The sequence below is a fragment of the Pelophylax lessonae genome (genome assembly GCF_965119305.1).
Source record: "Pelophylax lessonae genome assembly, chromosome: 2".
Taxonomy (NCBI): domain Eukaryota; kingdom Metazoa; phylum Chordata; class Amphibia; order Anura; family Ranidae; genus Pelophylax; species Pelophylax lessonae.
In genome coordinates this window covers 204,407,261-204,430,038 of record NC_138769.1, presented here as the reverse complement: position 1 = coordinate 204,430,038, position 22,778 = coordinate 204,407,261, and the positions used below count along the sequence as shown (strand labels likewise).

General features: G+C 41.6%; 1 protein-coding gene across 1 annotated transcript in view; it reads right to left on the bottom strand.

Moving 5' to 3' along the window:
* LOC309545976 (cyclic AMP receptor-like protein A) overlaps nucleotides 1–22,778 on the bottom strand; it is a 1,007,699-nt gene that overhangs the window by 51,350 nt on the left and 933,571 nt on the right. The window contains exon 10 of the mRNA XM_082245442.1: nucleotides 4,784–4,931. Coding sequence (XP_082101568.1) covers nucleotides 4,784–4,931 — 148 coding nt within the window. The remainder of the gene's footprint in view (nucleotides 1–4,783; nucleotides 4,932–22,778) is intronic.

Genomic DNA, 22,778 nt, shown 5'->3' with positions numbered 1-22,778 from the left:
AAAATATAATCATAAAAACAAAATCTTTTGTTGTATTTGTCATGCTTTTTTTTATCAAAAATTTAATTTTAGTATCATTATAACAGAATTAAATGTGTACTTTTATCTACAGTAATACTAATTTTTAAATGTAACACTTATCAAACGAGAAATATTATTTTACCTATGTTTCCTTGTGTAGGACATACAGGTATTATATCTGAAGAGGTAAATTAGATGTTGGTATTTTTAAATTCAGTTTATTATTGAGTTTTTTTATTTATTTATTTATTACTTTTGATACAGTACGCAATTGAAAGGGATAACAAAGATAATTGTTTCTTTCAAAGTTTTCTCCCCTTATTGCTTTATATCTACATCAGTGTAAACACAATTTGAATCTATTTTTCAAATCAATTTGTTAACATGAATTATCTTTAATTTTTAGAAAAAATTTTTTTTTAATTTTTGAATAGATTAGGAAAGAGTTAGAACCTCTATTAGATTTTTATTGCAGTCTGTGGTCACTAGGTATATTTAGGCCTAGTACACATGCAACGATTATCGCCCGACCGGTCGTCCATCTTTTGTCCAGAGTTGTGTTTTGTTGGTTGGAATGTGCCTAGACTGCACACGAATTTTCTCGCCCGACAAAATTCTACTTCAGAAGTGATGTCATGTGTTGGTTTTCTTTCTTTGTGTTCTTTCTTCTCTGAGCATGCCCAGATTTGCTCATAAGATTTTTCCCTGTCGAAATCTGTACTGACTGCACGAAAATCGGCCATTTTTGACGGCGGCCAAAAATGTTATAGCCTGCACACCAGATTTTTTCTGGCCGAAAAGTCGGAGTCGGTTGTCGGAAGCATCATACTAACAAGCCGAAAATCGGCAGATCGGTCGCCGGACGAAAATTCCCTGCCGAATTTTGACGCGTGTGTACGAGGCTTTAGCCACTCTATTTGTCATAGAAGCCATTGTTAAATATTGGGAAATAGAAAAGATCACAGTTGTTACCAGAACAGAAAGTAAGGGTATATCTTTCAGCGGATATACCTCTTTTGGTGACAACTATCAACCTTGAAAAAAAGTTCTTCTTTTGTCTCTGGGACAGTGTATTATCTCCCTAATGGAACGCGGGCGGAAATTAAAGTGCAGAAATGTGTTTTCTAAATATAATATAACAAAGTTAGCTTTTTTTTGCTTTGTTTTGTTTTGTTTTGCAGCGCATTATTTTTTTACTTTATTTTGAAAATTTTGAATCCAGAAGTATTTCTTTTATACAGGCATTCCCCGGGTTACAAACAAGAAAGGTTCTGTAGGTTTGTTGTTAAGTTAAATTTATATTTAAGTTGGAACAGGTACATTTTTTAGGTGTTACTCCAACCAAAAAAATAATTTTCATGTTTTTTAGATAGCATAGGGAAGGGTTAAAACCCCTGCAATGTTTGTTTTGCTGTGTGTGCCCCTGTTCAGAAGATTTCACCTCACTTTCTGCCCCTGTGACAATTGGATTTTGAAAATTTTGGGTTGTTGTAGAAACAAGGATTAGTGATAAACCTTTAGTGGAGACACCTTTTCCCCATAATAGCTCTCACAGGAGTGAATCTCCCTTCCTAGGGGTAGATTTCTTCTCACTTCCTGTTGTCTCCTGCTGTTTGAAAGTCTGATATGTATGTAAGTTGGATGTTTGTAACTCAGGGACTGACTGTATCAGCCAACTACCATATAAGAACAACTATAACTATTTTCTTTATGTTTTGCAATTTTATGCTAAAACTGACAGCTTTCTGTGAAGGGGGACTGGGTGATTTTAAGTATAGGATTTGTACTCCGAATACCTTACCCGACTGCTTGCATGAAAAAAAAAAAACACAAAAACATGTTTTGCAGTAAAAGATTATTTAAATGAACCAGGTGTGTTTTATTTTTTCCAATTCTTCATTGCAGAATTAAGGCACTGTTCTTTACAAATCCCTCACAGGATGTTTGTAGAGATCATTTAAATAAAGTGCCCACATTGTTCTTTTTTAGCTAATCAGATACTACTCGCTTTCCTAGAAGAGGTAGTATAATAAAAACCAACACACTACTGCTTTTTGATGTATTTCAAATACACAAGGTACTATTTCATAATGGAACTAAAACCGGGTTTAATTCACTAAAGAATGAGATAATTAAATCACATGACACATTCTTCCAATTATCTCATGAGATGCTGAAAATGTCAACTCACTATAACCTTTTGAGTTTTTACCTCACAAACCAAAAACACTCAATGAATAAATAACTAAAATAAAATAAATATAATATAACAAATAATGAAAAAAACTACATTAACCACTTGCCTACTGGGCACTTAAACCCCCCCCCCCCCTCTTGCCCAGGCCAATTTTTAGCTTTCAGCGCTGTCGCATTTTAAATGACAATTGCGCGGTCATGCAACACTGTACCCAAATTAAATTTTTATCATTTTTTTCAAACAAATAGAGCTTTCTTTTGGTGGTATTTAATCACTACTAGGGTTTTTATTTTTTGCTGAACAAACAAAAAAAGACCAAAAATTTTGAAAAAACAAAAAACTGTTTTTATAGTTTGTTATAAAATTTTGCAAACCGGCAGTTTTTCTCCTTCATTGATGTGGGCTGATGAGGTGGCACTGATGGGCCCTGATAGGCACTGGTAGGCTGCACTGATGGGCACTGATATGCTGCACTGTTGGGCACTGATAAGCTGCACTGATGGGCACTGATAGGCAACACTGATGGGCACTGATAAGGTGGCACTGATGGGTGGCACTGATGGGCACTGATGGGTGACACTGAAGGGCACTGGTAGGTGGCAGTGAAGGGCACTAATAGGCAGCACTCATGGGCACTGATGGGCAATGATACGCACTGGTAGGGGACACTTATGATGGGGCACTGATAGGTGGCACTGGTGAACACTGATAGGTGACACTGGTAGGTGGCACTGGTGGGCACTGGTAGGTGACGCTGGTAGGTGGCACTGATTGGGCACTGGTAGGTGGCACTGGTGGGCACTTATGGACACTGGTAGGTGGCACTTGGGGCACAAAAAATATCTTTCCTCTTTGGGACCGATGTCCCTCTGACAGCAGCCGGCAATTATTGTTTTTTTTCTCCTCACGCTGATAGTGTGAGGAGAAAAAAACAGCTGATCGCCGGATGCTGTTTACTTTACATGATCAGCTGTCATTGGCTGACAGCTGATCACGTGGTAAGGGGGTGGGATCGCCCCCGATCTCCGATCAGGCGAGTCTCATGGATTCGCCGGTCCCACAGCGTGCCAGGCGCGCTCCGCAGGGAGCGTGCAGGCCGTCGTTGAAGAGAGAACGTCAATGTTCGCCCTCCCGGCAATTCAGGTCCATGCTGTAGCCGTCATTCGGCTATAGCGCGGGCGTCAAGTAGTTAAATTCAATTTACTAAAGAGAATTTTTTTTAGAAATGCATGAATTAAATAGGTAGTGGCCAAAATGTCCCCAATGTACTTCAGCCAATGGGTCTCTAATTTACATGCTATGATCAAATACTAGTTTTCCAGATGGACTGCTTGACACAAGTCGGCCTAAAGACTAGTTTTTGTTGAACAGACATGGCTACACACAGACTGAAATTTGTCTGGTTCAGCAGGAACGGGAATTTCATTCCATGTATAGGCAGCTTTAGAGTGGCTTCAATAATTTACAAATACACAACACATAAAAGAACTTAATGTATTCATCTATTCTGGTCACATTGAATGTCTGTTTTGTTTCCTCAAGTCTTCCACATAATCAAGAACTATTAGCTGACTGAGAAAATCTCCTCCAATTGAGGACGATAGACTTTCCCGTCTGGGCTTCCTTCCCTTTACCTTGCCTACTTTGCCCTCTGTTACCATTTAATGTTCTCATTTCTGACCACTGACTACTCCTTAAGTTTTGTCTTCGTATGTGTCTACATGCCTCTCAAAGAATCATATGTTAAGCCTTGCTAACTATTAACACACTAAATAACCTACTGACAAACCTCAGTGGTGCCCATATGGCCACATTGCTATTAATCACAAATTAGATATTTAGATTTACTAGTACAATTGTTCAACAGTATACTCATATGCATAATGTGATCCTGACTTTTCCTTCCACTGTTTTGTCTTCTCTATCTTAAAAAGCTTTAAAAATGAATAAAGTTTTTCTAAAAAAAAAATAGATTTCCATTTATTCTTTATTCAACAATCAGCTCCTGGTATGCTTATCTCATTTATGCCATGATCACAAGGACCTTCATGACTGCATCAACAGCATAATATCTCTCCCGCGTGTCAGCTACTTATTCTCACCCCATCACCAAACTTGTTTGTGAAAACCATGAGACTGAGCAGCTCTGTATGTAAAAGACAAGGTCTCTACTAGTACAGCATTACTGGGCTGCCATCCACAGCAGAGAAAAGGATGCAGGTCAATGATGAAAGGAATTTAAAATGATGGCATGTTGCTGGTAAAAAGCCTACAAAGCACAGCATGGAGCATGAATTTTCCTCCTTTTAGGATAGCACTTCATTTTGCTAATTATCATTTTACCTATTTCAGTTTTTATTGACATAGCAATTCAAATTAATGTTTATTGAAACTGGCTGTAAGGACTTACCACCTAACCTGTTTCCATGATGCAGATGTCCATGACAGCTGACAAAGGCTCATTGTTAATCAATACTGCACAATATAATTGCAATAGACTTTATTATGTGCGTTTGACCATAGAATAGAATGTTTGAGAATATGTGAGATTTAGCCAATACTTACTCTCAATGATGTGACTGTCAGCTGGCTCCAAGTTTCCTTGTCCAATCCAAAGACAATTGCATTGGCTAGTCCATGAAGAGGAGCACTCATCACATGTAGTAATGTGAGAGCAAACATAGGCTGGCTTGGGTAGAAGGCATTGTGGATTCTAGACAAAAAAAAAAAAACATCTGCATTAGATAACAGACCAAAAAAAAAAAAAAAGGCTCAAAGTATAAAAATGGCCATTTATGGCTGATTAAATCAAGTGAAGACAGGCAATAGGTTTAAACATTTTCTACTCTGCCTGACAGCACCATCTTAGAGACAAAACATGCATGCAGAAATATGAACGCTGCCACTGGATTTGATTTACTAAAACTGGAGAGTGCAAAGTCTGGTGCAGCTGTGCATAGTAGCCAATTGGTTTCTATGCACAGCTGCATCAGATTTTGCACTCTACAGTGTAATGCCTCGTACACACGAGTCGGTTGTCGAAAGCATCATACTAACAAGCCGAAAATCGGCCGATCAGACGTTGGCCGAAAATTCACGGCCAACTATCGACGCGTGTGTACGGGGCATTAGTAAAACAACACCATTGTTTACATCTTAAAGGTGCAGGCTGTCATTCTGATCCTTATTTTATTATGTGATAAGCCACCATCCTGGGACTAGGGTTGCCACCTCATTACTTTAAACCAGGACACATAATAATTACACAGGTTCTGAGGCTGATATAATGCACATAAGGCACTAATGGCACTTTTCCACTGCAAGTACCGGCTCGGCTCCACTCGGCACTGCTTGGCCCAGCTCGGCTCAGTTTTCTTTTCCACTGCGTGGTACGAGTCGGCACCTTTCAGCACTGTATAGGCTTTACTTTTGCTTTTCCACTGTTGTAGTACTTAGTAGTAAGCGGGTGGGATTACAACGATTCTCTGACCAATCAGTGGCTAGTAGTGACAAACAATCAATGCTGCATGAAAAGGATTGTGGGATATGGTATCGGTACAGCCCGCTTGGAACCCCAATCGAGGTGGTACTGTTTAAGCGAGCCGTACCGAGCCGTACCATGTAGTGGAAAAGCGACACCGTACCGTACCGAACAGTTCTAACACGTACCATGCGGTACCATGCAGTGGAAAAGCGCAAAAACGAGCCAAACCGTTCAGTTCCATGCAGTGGAAAAGTGCCATTAGTGAGTTTCATCTCCAGAACCTGTGTAATTAATGTGTGTCCTGGTTTAAAGGGATTAGGTGGCAACCCAACCTGGGACAGGCATGTTGCCAAGTATGAAAACTCTCACCTGAAATACTTTCTTCAGGTAAGAGACTTCCTAAGTACCAAAGCCAGAATGACATCTGATGTACATTTACAATCAAATCAAGAGTGGCGGATATCCTATTCTTAAACATTTGCTTTATTTTAAGATTTTAAATGTTTGTGCAATTAATTGCCCCCAATGCTTAATGCCCTAACTCCAGCCAAAGTCTTTACTTTATTCTGGATTAGAGGGGGGGAGGGTTGCCAACTCTGTTCAATCTTGACTGCTTAGTTCCTGCCCCAGTGACACGGAAGGTGAAAACACCCCAAAAGGGACACAGATAGTCAGAAAAATCTAAGCTTGGCTCTACCCCTCCCCCACTCTATTTAGAAATAAAGCATGCATTTTGGATACAATTGCACTTTTAGATTTTAAACCTTCCCCTATTTATATGTTTTATTACTGTTTTTGTTGATTTCCTTCATTTGACAGAGCAATTCAAATCTGACAAGTCTTCTAATCTCTCTCTGTTCTTGTGATCTAATGTATTAGTCAAGGGATTAAAAATATCTCATTTCCTTTGTGACTGGAGTTTCTTTTTAAGACCATTTAGACTATTACAGCAGTGTCTATATTCTTGGAAAGCTCTGGTCCAGAGATTGTTTTTGGAGCGCTGTGCCTGTTTTTTAATTAGCTTGTTGATGGAATGCTCTAGAGGACAAATTATTGAAGCCTAATGGCATTAAATAGTGCACAATGTGCCAAAACAGAATGGGGAAGCCAAATAAGAAGAATAACAGGAATATGCACAGCAAACATGGAATGCACACATCCAGTGATAACCCAGAAAAAGGGGATTAACAAGCTACACAAATTCAAAATTATTTAAGCAACACAAATTAAAATTTTTATTTCCAGCAGAGGAAATATCCAAAGAATATATGAACTTGAACCAGCAGTAACATAACCTACTGCATGGTTTCCCACTGAAGAAGAAGAAGTGAATGAAAGTGACTTTTTTAATTAGAATGTTTTTATTTATAACAGTATTTTTTTTTTTAAATGTGTGCTGATGTCATTGAGCAAGGATTCCATTGTGCCACTTTACCAGTTCACAGAACTTACCTGTCAACACTTACCCAAAAAAAACACCATTTAGTGACTTTACTTACTTGATATTGAAGGCAAGTGTAATTGTATTTGGATATTGCTGGTATTAAGATAGCAGGGAATCAGCATGTTTACAGCTGTGTAGCTATGTGTAGCCAGGTGTTTGGCTAAAAATAAAGAGTGGGAAAAACACTGGCTGCAGTTGCCCTTTGAAGCTGTGGCCCTGCAGTGCTGAACTTTTTAACAGCTATATCAGGAAGAGGAGGGAGCTGCTGACAAGGAATAGTTCAATAGATGGATACCCTTCAATAGAGACGGATACCCTTCAATATACAGTAATCAGACAGCACTGCACTGTGGGAACTGTAGTCCAGAGGAGAGAGACTCTATCCTAATCAAGAGCTTTTGAACTGCATTTTCCAGAGGGAGATTGCAAGAAGGGGAGAAAGAGCTGCATTTTCTTTTTCAATCTGAGGTTGTTCTTGGAATTGAGGCGCAGAACAGAGGATCCAAATGACCAACCTGCTCCTTCAGGGGTAGCGCTGCACAATATGTAAGTCTAGAGGACACTACTAGTATCAATGGAGAGAAGGGAACCAAAACACTGTCTTATTATTACTGTAAAAAAAAAAAAAGAAAAAATGACATCCAGTGCATATCCCGATCACTCACACAGGATCATCACTGGAGGACAGCAGCAAAAGATATAATCGTTGACACTAACTGATACCAGGAATGTGACAACACTTGAATTATGTCAGCTATAGAATATATTCATTTCCATTGTTTAAAAACCTGCTTTTGGTTAATATTTTCACTTTAAGCACTAAAGTTGGCCATAAATGTTTAGCCAGGTGCTGGCTATGTTATCGCCCTATACAACAGACACTATATAGTGGGAATATGAGTGAGCTTTTTCCCCCTAGTGCCCAGCACTAGGACATCTACATCATTTCCTGTTTGCAGAGCAAAGCCCTTTCATCAGGTCAACAGAGGATCTTGGAACATGTAGTCCTATAGTTAATACATACTATATTCCTAAGTACCGATTGAACTACAACTACAAGAGAGCCGGAGAACAAAAATTATGCATATATACTTACAGCAAGGGGCTGGCTCGTTTTATTCGTAAGGGATTCAGAGCTGAACACAGGGGGACTGCCATTTTCCTCCAGAGACAAATTGCTGGCCTACTGCTGCAGGGCTCTACACATCAGTTCAGCACAGCAGCTTCTCTGCATCAAGACTGTCTTTGTCTGGTCTTCACACAGACATCTCTGCTTACTGCACTGGCAAGCCTCCAGAAAGTAATTTTGCACATCCCTGCACACAGCCAAGAGTCTGGGAGAGAACCCTGTTCTTAGGAGGCCAAGCTATCCATAGGATTGGTGAGCAGGTCAATACCCAATATCCTTCTGTCATCACTTCAGAGACACTGCATGCAGACACCTTTACACTTCAGTATTCCAAGACCTATGTTTTTAGCAGTACTAAAGCCTATCTTTTGAGCTTCATTGAATTTCCAGTATTCACTAATGTTTATGGGTCCCACCATTGCTAGCAGAAGACAGCGGATACCCTTCTCATAAAAAAGACACCTTTGTCAAAGAGAGTCTTTTGCATTACAGGACTCTAGTTACTATTTCAGTTAATAGGGATCCTTATTCATTTAGGGCCTTAACCACTCAAACCAAGGTTTCCGGGTTGGGTCTCTTTCCCTACTTAACTCTGGGGGTTCAGATGGAACTTCTAAATGACATTCCCATTTGAAAAGAATAGTGCAAAAAGTCCTCCACCGGTACTTCAAGCAGCTCACCTAAAAGTAAGACCCCTGAATCAAGAGGAAGGTCATACATGCTTTTCCCCTTTTGTTAGGGCAGGAAAGCGATGCAAGACCCTCCTTCACTGCAGGGCAGGGGTTATTCAAACACCATATAGGATCAGCTCAGAGACTAGCAGATGTATTGCTTAAAAATATACCAATGCCTGAGTCCTCAGCTATGAGGAAAGATTAGAGGAACTAAATGTAATCTCTCTGACAGGGATCAACACTGGAGAATCAGAGGACAGGGATCAAAGTTGGAGAATCAGAGGAGAAAGGATCATGGTTGGAGAACCAGAGGATAGGGATCACCGCTGGAGAATCAGAGGACAAGGATCATGGTTGGAGAATCAGAGTACAGGAATCACCGCTGGGGAATTGGAGGACAGAGATCACTGCTGAAGTATCAGAGGACAGGAATCTCCACTGGAGAATAAGAGGACAGGGATCACTGCTGAAGAATTAGAGGACAGGCATCACTGCTGGAGAAGAGGAGAGGGATAACGGTTGGAGAGTCAGAGGACAGGGATCACCCCTGGGGAATGAGAGGACAAAGATCACTACTGAAGAATCAGGGGACAGGGATCGCCACTGAAGAATCAGAGGACAAGGATCATTGCTAAAGGATCAGAGGACAGGAATCGTATTTGGAGAATCAGAGGACAGGGATCACTGCTGAAGAATCAGAGGACAGGGATCATGGTTGGAGAATCAGAGGACAGGGAATCACTGCTGGGGAATCTGAGGACAGAGATCACTGCTGGAGAATCAGAGGTCAGGGATCATAGTTGAAAAGTCAGAGGACAGGGATCACCACTGGAGAATCAGAGGACAGGGATCACTGCTGGAGAATCAGAGGACAGGGATAATGGTTGGAGAATCATAGGACAGGGATCACCGCTGGAGAATCATAGGACAGGGATCATGGTTGGAGAATCAGAGGACAGGGATCACTGCTGGAGAATTAGAGGACAGGGTCATGGTTGGCGAACCAGAGGACAGGGATCACTGCAGGAGAATCAGAGGACAGGGATCATGGTTGGAGAATCAGAGAACAGGGATCACAGTTGAAGAGCCAGAAGACAGGGGTCACAGTTGGAGAGTCAGAGGACAGGGATCACCCCAGGACAGTCAGTAGACAGGGATCACTGCTGAGGAGTGAGAGGACAGGGATCACTGCTGTAGTATAAAGGGACAGGGATCACTGCTGGAGAATCAGAGGACAGGGATCATAGTTGGAGAATCAGAGCACAGGGATCACCCTTGGGGAGTCGGAGGACAGGGATCACCGTTCAGGGGTCAGAGGACAGGGATCATCGTTGAGGAGTCAGAGGACAGGCATCACCACTGGAGAATAAGAGGACAGGGATCACTGTCGGAGAATAAGAGAACAGAGATCACCACTGGAGAATTAGGGGACAGGGATACCCACTGGAGAATCAGAGTACAGAGATCACTGCTAGAGAACAGGAGGACAGGGATCACCACTGAAGAATGAGAGGACAGGGATCACCACTGGCGAGTCAGAGGACAGGGATCACAGTTGGCGAGTCAGAGGACAGGGATCTTCACTGGAGAATCAGAGTACAGGGATCACTTCTGGGGAATAGGAGGACAGGGATCACTGTTGAGGAGTCAGAGGACAGGGATCACCACTAGAGAATAAGAGGAGAGGGATCACTGCTGGAGAATCCGAGGACAGGGATCACCACTGGAAAATCAGAGGACAGGGATCGTGGTTGGAGAATTAGAGGACATGGATCACAGCTGGGGAAACAGAAGACAAGGATCACCGCTGGGGAGTCAGAGGACAGGAATCACTGTAGATGATTCAGAGGACAGGGATCCCCACTGGAGAATAGGAGGACAGGGATCAATGCTGGAGAATCAGAGGACAGGCATCGTGGTTAGAAAGTCAAAGGACAGGGATCACCCCTTGGGAGTCAGAGGACAGGGATCATCACTGGGGAATCGGAGGACAGAGATCACTGCTGGAGAATCAGAGGACAGGGATCACAAGTGCAGAGTCAGTGGACAGGGATCACTCCTGGGGAGTCAGAGGACAGGGATCACCATTCAGGAGTCAGAGGACAGGGATCACCACTGGAGAATAAGAGGACAGGGTTCACTGCTGGAAAATCAGAGCACAGGGATCACGGTTAGAGAGTCAAAGGACAGGGATCACCCCTTAGGAGTCAGAGGACAGAGATCACTGCTGATAAATCATAGGACAAGGATCACGGCTGATGAGTCACAGGACAGGGATCACTGCTGAAGAATCAGAAGACAGGTATCACCACTGAAGAATCAGAGGACAGGGATCACCACTGGAGATCTAGAGAACAGGGATCACGTTTGGAGAATCAGAGGACAGGGATCACTGCTGGAGAATCAGAGGACAGGAATCACTACTGGAGAATCAGAGGACAGGAATAACAGTTGGAGAGTCAGAGGACATGGATCACCCCTGGGGAATCAGAGGACAAAGGTCACCGCTGAGAAGTTAGTGGACAGGGATCCCTACTGGAGAATCAGAGGACAGGGATCATGGTTGGCGAATCAGAGGACAGGAATCACTGCTGGAGAGACAGGGATCACCGGTGAGGAGTCACAGGACAGGAATCACCCCTGAAGAGTCACAGGACAGGGACCACTGCTGGAGAATCAGAGGACAGGGATCACCACTGGAAATCTAGAGGACAGGGATCATGTTTGGAGAATCAGAGGATGGGGATCACCCCTTGGGAGTCAGAGGACAAGAATCACCGCTGAAAAGTCACAGGACAGGGATCACTGCTGGAGAATCAGAGGACAGGGATCACCGCTGAAGAATCAGAGGGCAGGGTCATGGTTGGAGAATCAGAGGACAGGGATTACTGCTGGAGAATCAGAGGACAGGGATCACTGCTGGAGAGTGAGGGGACAGGGATCACCCCTTGGGAGTCAGAGGACAGGGATCACTGCTGAGGAGTCACAGGACAGGGATCAATGCTGGAGAATCAGAAGACAAGGATCACCGCTGAGGAGTCAGAGGACAGGGATCACTGCTGGAGAATCAGACGACAGGGATAACAGTTGGAGAGACAGAGGACAAGGATCACCCCTGGGGAATCAGAGGACAAAAATCATCGCTGAGGAGTCAGAGGACAGAAGTCACTGCTGGAGATTCAGAGGACAGGGATCACCGCTGAAGAGTCAGAGGACAGGGATCACCGCTGAAGAATCAGAGGACAGGGATCACCACTGAAGAGTCAGAGGACAAGGATCACTTCTGGAGAATCAGAGGACAGGGATCACTGCTGCAGAATCAGACAACAGGGAAAACAGTTGGAGAGCCAGAGGAGAGGGACCACCACTGGAGAATCAGAGAACAGAGATCACCCCTGGCAGGGCACTTTGCTTAGCTCCTCTCCCATCTCAGCACTTTACACAACTTCTCCTCCTTACACTACACAAAGCTGAAATCACATTTCTTTACACACAGCCAGTTAGCCATGATCTTTACAGGGTGTGAATGGCTTTTATGTTGCCGTTTTAACCTGTGAAATTCCCCGGTCGGAACGGCGATATAGCTGCAGTAGGCAGCTACACACTGTGAAGATTGTGGCTGACTGGCTGTGTGTAAAGGAATGTGGTTTTAGCTCTGTGTAATGTGGAGAGGAGGAGCTGCGTGCTGTACTGTAATGGGAAAGGAGCTCATGGAAGGAACCCTACATAGGAAGCACTAACAGATCTGGTAAAATGTGCCTTAACAGGGCAGGGAGGAACCCTATCCTTTAGACCAGGGGTGGGGAACCTTTTTTCTGCCAAGGGCCATTTGGGTATTTATAAAATCATTCGGGGGCCGTACAAAATTATAAACTTTAAAATGTGCCTATTATATTTGGTCAAACATTTAATTAACTCACCCCTAATGTGATGGCTGCAACTGCTTCTCTTTGGTGAGGTGTGTGATGTTAGCTGGTATTGATGATGTTGCTACTCGTAACTGGTTTTCAAGGTTTGCGTCTGTCAGTCTGGAGCGCAGTCGACTCTTTGTGGGGGTAAGTTTTGAAAAAAACTGCTCTGGCTGGTACTGCTGGCTCTGGCTGGTACTGCTGGCTCTGGTTGGTACTGCTGTGATTACTGCTGGCTCTGGCTGTTACTGCTGGCTCTGGCTGGTACTGCTGGCTCTGGCTGGTACTGCTGTGTGTGCTACTGGCGGGAAATGCAGGCTAGCAGCGGCGCCGTGCTGGAGGAAGAGGCAATGTTTCCTGTATTGGTCACAGGCAGAGTGCATTTGATATCACTCCGCCTGTGACTCACTCAGACTGTCAGAACAGAGCTGGAACTATACAGGAAGCATCGGCTCAGTTCTGACAGATCAGCTGAGAGACACAGACTCAGCTGCACGGGGGGCTGGACCAAATGACTTCGAGGGCCACATACGGCCCCCGGGCCGTAGGTTCCCCACCCCTGCTTTAGACCCTAGGCTTGAATGGTAACTTACCAATGCCACCTAGAAATAGGGGAGCTAGAAGCAAGGGGCACCCTGTGGGAACCCTTGGGAAGCTCAAAGAGGGAATCTGAATTCATAAAATGAACTGTAGCTTAGGGGTAACCTCTCAACGCTTATACCATGTCAAGCTATTGAAAAATGTTTTTAGAGCAGAACATAAGGTGAAAAGAACATTGTCCTGGTTGAGGTGGAAGAAAGAAACCTTCTTTTAGAGAAAGCAGGCTTTTGACTACTTTATCCTGGTGTAATACCACTTAGAGACCACTCTGTGCAGAGGTGATAACAACAAGAAAGGCCACCTTGTGAGTGAGGTTTGTATAAAGAACTATCCCCTAAAAGGTTAGAAAGGCAGCCTTTAAAGGTCAGTAAGAACAAAATTAAGATATCTTGCAGTCACAGGAGAATGTACAGGGGAAAAAGTGTATGCAACACTCTGCACAAAGGCCAGTGGTCTCTGAAACAGAACAGGCCACGACTCAGGAGTATGTTCGAGTACTATAACCACCTGGGCCAGTTCCTGTTTAGGTCCTTTTCTGGCCTTCATCAATTTCAGCTGGAATCCTTCATTTGTAAAATTATATATTGTATAAAAATGATGCCCAGATCATGTCAGTGGCTCATTTTTATGTCCCCTGAGGATGTCCTTTTCATTGACAAAATGCGTAGGTTGGGGCTAGCAGCCTATGATGTCATAACACTGACTGGTGTACTGCAGAGTGGTGTTTTTAAGATGTATTACCCTGATATGCTTGTGAGTATATTTGCATGTAATTAAATAGATTTTTAAGCAATATTAACCAACAGTTCTTTTGTATTTTCTTGTGAATCTTACTGTGGAGAATTGCACTTTCCAGACAGCCAGCAGAGGATCCGGTGGCCATGGAAGTTGTCACCATGCCCTAGTATGAATCACATTTGGTGTATCCTGCGCTATTAATCTCTTATAATGGGAATCATGGATTTATTGTAAGGGAATTAAAATACCTATGTTCAAGGTGGTTTGGAACTGTGGCGTTTTATTTTTACAAGAGCCTACACTGGCCCCCTAGTGGAGCACTGAAATATTCCTTTGGGAGTGAACTTTTAGTCTCACACATCATTGTTCCTATTGGCCCCCCAGTGGAGCCCTAAACATTCCTGATTTATATTACAGTATTCTTTAATTTATATTGTTTATGGTTTCATCTTTTAACTTCATAGGTGATTTTTTTCATCAATGTTGATATTATTTATATGATTTCATCATTTGATTTCATTGGGAATTATGGTTAGAGTTTTGCGCACTGTTTTTGTTTATTATGATGCACTACGTGCCAAGGTAAGCGCACACTCAGGACCCAGTGCCCAAAGTGACATTGCAAGCCAGCCCCACATTTTTATTCTGGTGGGGTTCAGGTACAATCCACCAACTGAACCAAACTTTCTAGAAGCATTGAAAACTCTTCCAGTGAAAACAATCCATATAAAAGAGGTAAGCTTCTTTCAGCAGACAGGGGAGGTCTATCACCTAGGGATACCGGTATAAAAAGAATAATGCTAGCTGGGAGTGGGAGAGTGGGATAGATTATATAGGGGATGTCTCTGCTTCTTCCTTTTTCCCCAGTGTACAATCACCTGAAGGTAGCTGTATGTATCCTATGGTGAAAGACTATCAATCCTATGTCCTTTTCTGTATGACTATGAAATAAGTATTAGCTGAAAATGTTGCAGCCATTTAAGTGAACCTGTTGTTTTGACCCACATATAGGACACATTATTACTTTTAAAATGCACAGAAATACAGAAATAAACACAAAAGTATAAAAGGAGAGCTACAGTCAAGGTAAAAGTACTCAGAATACTTGCATAATACCACAATGCATGCAGCACCGCCTGCAATGAATATCACCAACTCATTCATAGCTGCCAAGAGCAACGTCCTCTAATTAAAGGTGAATTGGGAGGATTCAGTGGTGGATCTGAGCATATTGAAGAAAATGGCGGTATATTGCCATGCAGAAACAGCACAATGTTTGAGAGATGCTTCATTTCCTACCATTGCCCAAAATTTAATGAAATATAATTTGCTTGCTTCTGAACAGTACATCCCAAAACAATAAGGTGACATTGGTAAATAGGTTTTCACAATACGTATGTATTACTGATACATGATGATGATGTGCAACCAACATTGGCAAAAGTGCATTTAGACAAGAAGAGCCTGATAAAGACTGTATGAGATCAGCAGTATTAAGGTGCAGAAAACAGGAGAAAACAGCTATATAAATATATATATATATATATATATATATATATATATATATATATATATATACAGTCAGGACTATAAATATTGGGACATCAACACAATTCTAATCTTTTTGGCTCTATACACCACCACAATGGATTTGAAATGAAAAAAACAAGATGTGCTTTAACTGCAGACATTGAGCTTTAATTTGAGGGTATTTACATCCAAATCAGGTGAAAGGTGTAGGAATTACAACAGTTTGTATATGCGCCTTGCACTTTTTAAGAGACCAAAAGTAATGGGACAATTGGCTGCTCAGCTGTTCCATGGCCAGGTGTGTGTTATTCCCTCATTATCCCATATACAAGGAGCATATAAAAGGTCCAGAGTTCATTTCAAGTGTGCTATTTGCATTTGGAATCTGTTGCTGTCAACTCTCAATATGAGATCCAAAGAGCTGTCACTATCAGTGAAGCAAGCCATCATTAGGCTGAAAAAAAACAAAACAAACCCATCAGAGAGATAGCAAAAACATTAGGTGTGGCCAAATCAACATCCTTAAAAAGAAAGAACTCACCGGTGAGCTCAGCAACACCAAAAGACCCGGAAGACCACGGAAAACAACTGTGGTGGATGACTGAAGAATTATTTCCCTGGTGAAAAAAACACCCTTCACAACAGTTGGCCAGATAAAGAACACTCTCCAAGAGGTAGGTGTATGTGTGTCAAAGTCAACAATCATGAGAAGACTTCACCAGAGTGAATACAGAGGGTTCACCACAAGATGTAAACCATTGGTGAGCCTCAAAAACATGAAGGCCAATTAGAGTTTGCCAAACAACATCTAAAAAAAGCCTTCACAGTTCTGGAACAACATCCTATGGACAGATGAGACCAAGATCAACTTGTACCAGAGTGATGGGAAGAGAAGAGTATGGAGAAGGAAAGAAACTGCTCATGATCCAAAGCATACCACCTCATCAGTGAAGCATGGTGGTGGTAGTGTCATGGCGTGGGCATTTATGGCTGCCAATGGAACTTGTTCTCTTGTATTTATTGATGATGTGACTGCTGACAAAAGCAGCAGGATGAATTCTGAAGTGTTTCGGGCAATATTATCTGCTCATATTCAGCCAAATGCTTCAGAACTCATTGGATGGCGCATCACAGTGCAGATGGACAATGACCCGAAGCATACTGCGAAAGCAACCAAAGAGTTTTTTAAGGGAAAGAAGTGGAATGTTATACAATGGCCAAGTCAATCACCTGACCTGAATCCGATTGAGCATGCATTTCACTTGCTGAAGACAAAACTGAAGGGAAAATGCTCCAAGAATAAGCAGGAACTGAGAACAGTTGCAGTAGAGGCCTGGCAGAGCATCACCAGGGATGAAACCCAGCGTCTGGTGATGTCTATGCATTCCAGACTTCAGACTGTAATTAACTGCAAAAGATTTGCAACCAAGTATTAAAAAGTGAAAGTTTGATTTATGATTGTTAATCTGTACAAACTGTTGTAATTCCTACACCGTTCACCTGATTTGGATGCAAATACCCTCAAATTAAAGCTGAAAGTCTGCAGTTAAAGCGCATCTTGCTTGTTTCATTTCAAATCCATTGTGGTGGTGTATAGAGCCAAAAAGATTAGAATTGTGTCGATGTCCCAATATTTATGGACCTGACTGTATATATATATATATATGCATATCTATATACATGGAAATAGTTTATGATACACTGTGCTTTAGCAGCCTAGCATCTAGTTAAGCTTTAGCTCTACTATTAAATATATTGTCAAGCATCATTTTTACAATATACACTAATCCTAAACAAAGATATTTTCAGTTAAGATGAACAGCCACTCAGGAGTTTTAAAAATATGGAGGGCTCCCACCTGTGCTCTATATTGCATTTCAGATTCCCCACAAGATTTTCTTGGAACACTCTTACTACATTGTTAATAATGTGAGATTCTGTGGGGTTTTTAGCTGGAAAGAAATAACAAAGTTCAGCTCTGCTTCTATGACATAACAGAAGCAGTGTTGTATCTGAGTGATACTGGTTTTTTAGCAAGTTGTACTAGATGATACACTAAAGTGGCATTAAAAGACTATTACAATGAAAAATATTATATTCTTTTTGTAACTGTATTGGGTTAATACTTTTAACAAATATGTTACCCAAAAATGTCATATTCCTGATGTGTATGTTGTACCGTGTATTTTTGTTAAATAGTATCCTGTTCTCTTTGCGTTTCTTCCTTTGTGTAAAATACCCAATGTTCCTGCCATTCAAGTTCCCACTGCTTTCCAATTTTTATTGACCATGGTAGGCATGGATCTATGCCAGGGTGGTCAGTTTTCTGACTGTGTTGGCAGAACAGCCTGCCTGTCCCCCAATGGTCACTCTTGTGCTGACACACCACCTTCCACTGCACAGCTAATCACTGGAAAAGTACTGCTGTTTCTCCACCCCCACCTCTCTAAGCCCCTTATGCAGCTAAGAACAGAGATTATTATGTGATCACTAATAAAAAAAAATGTTTATATACATATATATATATATATATATATATACACATATACACACACACACACACACACACACACACAGTATCTCACAAAAGTGAGTACATCCCTCACATTTTTATAAATATTTTATATATCTTTTCATGTGACAACACTGAAGAAATGACACTTTGCTACAATGTAAAGTAGTGAGTGTACAGTTTGTATAACAGTGTAAATTTGCTGTCCCCTCAAAATAACTCAACACACTTGGCAACAAAAGTGAGTACACCCCTAATTAATAATGTCCAAATTGGGCCCAATTAGCCATTTTCCCTCCCCGATGTCATGTGACTCGTTAGTGTTACAAGGTCTCATGTGAATGGGGAGCAGGTGTGTTAAATTTTGTGTTATTGCTCTCACTCTCTCATACTGGTCACTGGAAGTTCAACATGGCACCTCATGGCAAAGAACTCTCTGTGGATCTGAAAAAAAAAGAATTGCTGCTCTACATAAAGTTGGCCTAGGCTATAGAAAGATTGCCAAGACCCTGAAACTGAGCAGATTCAACAAGGTGTTGGTAACATTCCTAAGAGATTTTGGTTCATATCGACATGATAGCATCACGCAGTTGCTGCAGATTTGTCGGCTGCACCTCCATGATACGAATCTTGTGGTCCACCACATCCCAAAGGTGCTCTATTAGATTGAGATCTGCTGACTGTAGAGGCCATTGGAGTACAGTGAACTCATTAACATGTTCAAGAAACAAGTTTGAGATGATTTGAGCTGTGTGACATGGTGCATTATCCTGCTGGAAGTATAGGAAGATGGGTACACTATAGTCAGAAAGGGTGGACATGATCAGCAACAATACTCAGTTAGGCCATGGTGTTTAAACCATCCTCAGTTGGTACTAAGAGGCCAAAAGTGTGCCAAGAAAATATCCCCCACACCATTACACCACCAGCAGCACCAGCCTGAACCATTGATACAAGGCAGGATAGATCCATGCTTTCATGTTGTTTCAGCTAAATTCTGACCCTACCATCTGAATGTCGCAGCTGAAATCGAGACTCATCAGACCAGGCAACATTTTACCAATCTTCCATTGTCCAATTTTGGTGAGCCTAGGCGAATTGTAGCCTCAGTTTCCTGTTCCTAACTGACAGAAGTGCCACCTGTTGTGCTCTTCTGCTGCTGTAGCCTATCTGCTTCAAGCTTCGATGTGTTGTGCATTCAGAGACGGTATTCTGCATACGTTAGTTGTAATGAGTAGTTATTTGAAAGTACTGTTGCCTTTCTATCATTTCAAACCAATCTGCCTATTCTCCTCTGACCTCTGTAATCAACAAGGCATTTTCGTCCAAATGCCGCTCACTGGATATTTTTTATTTTTTCAGGCCATTTTCTGTAAACCCTAGAGATGGTTGTGCGTGAAAAATCCCAGTAGACCAGTAGTTTTTAAAATATTCAAACCAGCCTGTCTGACACCAACAACCATGCCACGTTCAAAGTCACTTAAATCCCCTTTCTTCCCATTTCTAATGCTCAGATTGAAATTCAGCAAGTCATCTTTATCACATCCACTCCTAAATGCATTGAGTTGCTACCATGGGATTGGCTGATTAGCAATTTGTGTTACCAAGCAAATGAACAGGTGTACCTAATAAAGTGGCCAGTGAGTCCAAATATACATACGTGGCCAAATGTTTTGAGTATGACACAAATAATAATTTTCACAAAGTCTGCTGCTTCAATGTTTTTAGATCGTTACTGAAGTGTATATGTTTTCAGATGTTACTAAAGTATAATTACAATCATTTCAAGGGTCAAAGGCTTTTATTGACAATTACATTAGGTTTATGCAGAGTCAATATTTTCAGTGTTGACCCTTCTTTTTAAAGACCTCTGCAATTCCCCCTGGCATGCGGTCAATTAACTTCTGGGCCACATCCTGACTGATGGCAGCCCATTCTTGGAGTTTGTCAGAATTTGCATGTTTTTTTTCACCCGCCTATGGGGATTGACCCCAAGTTCTCAATGAGATTAGGGTCTTGGGAGTTTCCTGGCCATGGACCCAAAATTTCGATGTTTTGTTCCACAAGCCACTTAGCTATCACGTTTGCCTTGGCAAGGTGCTCCAACATGCTGGAAAAGGCATTGTTCATTACTAAACTGTTCTTAGATTGTTGGAAGAAATTGGTCTCGGAGAATATTTTTGTACCGGTGTCGGAGAATGTTTTTGTACGATTCTTTATTCATGGCTGTGTTCTTAGGCAAAATTGTGAGTGAGCCCACTCCCTTGGCTGAGAAGTAACCCCATATGTATGTAGAAAGAAAGTGGCACTTCCAGTCTCAGGAAAGTAGAAACTTGAGTTTTATTTCTTCAAATCAAAAAGTCCAACATCGACATGTGCAAGACAAACAGGATAGCAGCAAACGCGTTTCACACCATGTGCTTATTCATTGCAGCAATGAATAAGCACATGGTGTGAAACACGTTTGCTGCTATCCTGTTTGTCTTGCACATGTTGATGTTGGACTTTTTGATTTGAAGAAATAAAACTCAAGTTTCTACTTTCCTGAGACTAGAAGTGCCACTTTCTTTCTACATGCATATGGACTTCTTAGGTTGCGGACCTTGGTGAGCACCCAGTCTTGCAGGACTACTACAGTTTACTTGGGAATCCTACTGGCCCAGCTGTCAGCACTTTGAGCGGTGATTTGTTTCTTTGCTTCTTGAGAAGTAACCCCACACATGGTCTCGGGGTGCTTTAATGTTGGCATAACACAGGACTGATGGTAGTGCTCATCTTTTCTTCTCCAGACAAGGTTTTTTACAGCTGCCCCAAACAATCGGAAATGGGATTCATCAGAGAAAATGACTTTACCCCAGTCCTCAGCAGTCCAATCCCTGTACCTTTTGCAGATTATCAGTCTATCCCTTATGTTTTTCCTGGAGAGAAGTGGCTTCTTTGCTGCCCTTCTTGACACCAGGCCACCCTCTGAAAGTGTTCACCTCACTGTGCATGCAGATGAACGCACACCTGCCTGCTGCCATCCCTGAGCAAGCTCTGCACTGGTGCCCTGATCCCGCAGCTGAATTAAATGTAGGAGATGGTCCTGGCACTTGCTAAACTTTCTTGGGCACCCTGAAACCTTCTTTACAAATGCAGTGGAAATTTTTGTATGGGGTTTAGTTCATTTTTATGCCAAAGAGGGACTTTGCAATTAATTGCAATTAATCTGATCACTCTTCACAACATTCTGGAGTATATGCAAATTGTCATCATAAAAACTGAGGCAGCAGACTTTGTGAAAATTATTATTTGTGTCATTCTCAAAACATTTGGCCATGGTTGTACATACACATACACACACAAATGTTTTGCCTTTCAATCCTCGTTTAATCTGAACGGGCTGTGGAAGAAGCTGATGGATCACGATCTGCAATCCATCAGCTTCATTGGAGGACAGGTAAGATGTCTCATTAAAGAGAACCTGTCACTATTGTATAAGGAACGTATGGATACAGTCCTACAACATCATATCTTTACAAAAAGGTTCTTTGACGAATGGCAACCCCCTTATAGAGCAAGAACTCGTGGTCGCGGACATTCAACACTTTATGAAACCTTTCAGATACACGGACTGGTACTTAAAGGCAGAAACAGAACGAACTTTGGGAAAATTAAAGATAAGTGATTCGTAGGTCTGAACAATACAATCATCCTCTTTCTTAAATTGATTTATTGATTTATTCTCTGTTTATACTAAGGCCTTATATAGATGTATGTAGTGGCGACGGACCAACACTTTAGGAAATACATGGGAATACCCATCTCCAATAGTAATAGTAAAAAACAGAAATTAATCAATTGGACCAGCCTATTTTAATATGTTAAGATGTTGAGAAATTATATTCTTCCTTCCCCCCCCCCCCTTCTTCTTTTTCTTCTTCTTTTTCTTCCTTTTACCATAGAGCATAGATTTTGATACTGGGATTATTCTTCTTTTTATGTTTGTATTACTTGTTGGTTATAAAAAATTAATAAAAAGAGATTTAAAAAAAAAAGAGAACCTGTCATCAAAATTATCACATTGGAAACTTTTTGTCTTCTGTGTGATAAAAAAATAAAATAAAAGAAAGTAATATACTAACAGTAACTCCCAAGCACGTAAAATCACTCCCCAAAAACTCTGAGCCCCCCCTCCCACCCTCACATAGTAACGTAAATGCATGTGTCAGGGTGCCTACGCATGCAAAATAAATTGTGCTATACATGTTACATCCATGCCAGAGTGAGAGCAATAATCCTAGGCCTATTATTTATGGTTAACTCTCAACTGATAACCTGTAGGGGCTTTTAAAGTGTTGCATATGAAAAATATAGAGTACTGAAGTTTGTTGCCGTATTACAGGCGCACATAATTTTAAGGTTTGACTTGCTGGATCACTACTTGCACAACCTCATCTTTTATATTTTACCAAAATATTTGGTTATGTATTTATGTGCCATAAAATTTAATTCACTGTATTATTTTACTGAAACTTTTCTCCAGGGTGTCTGCTTTCTGA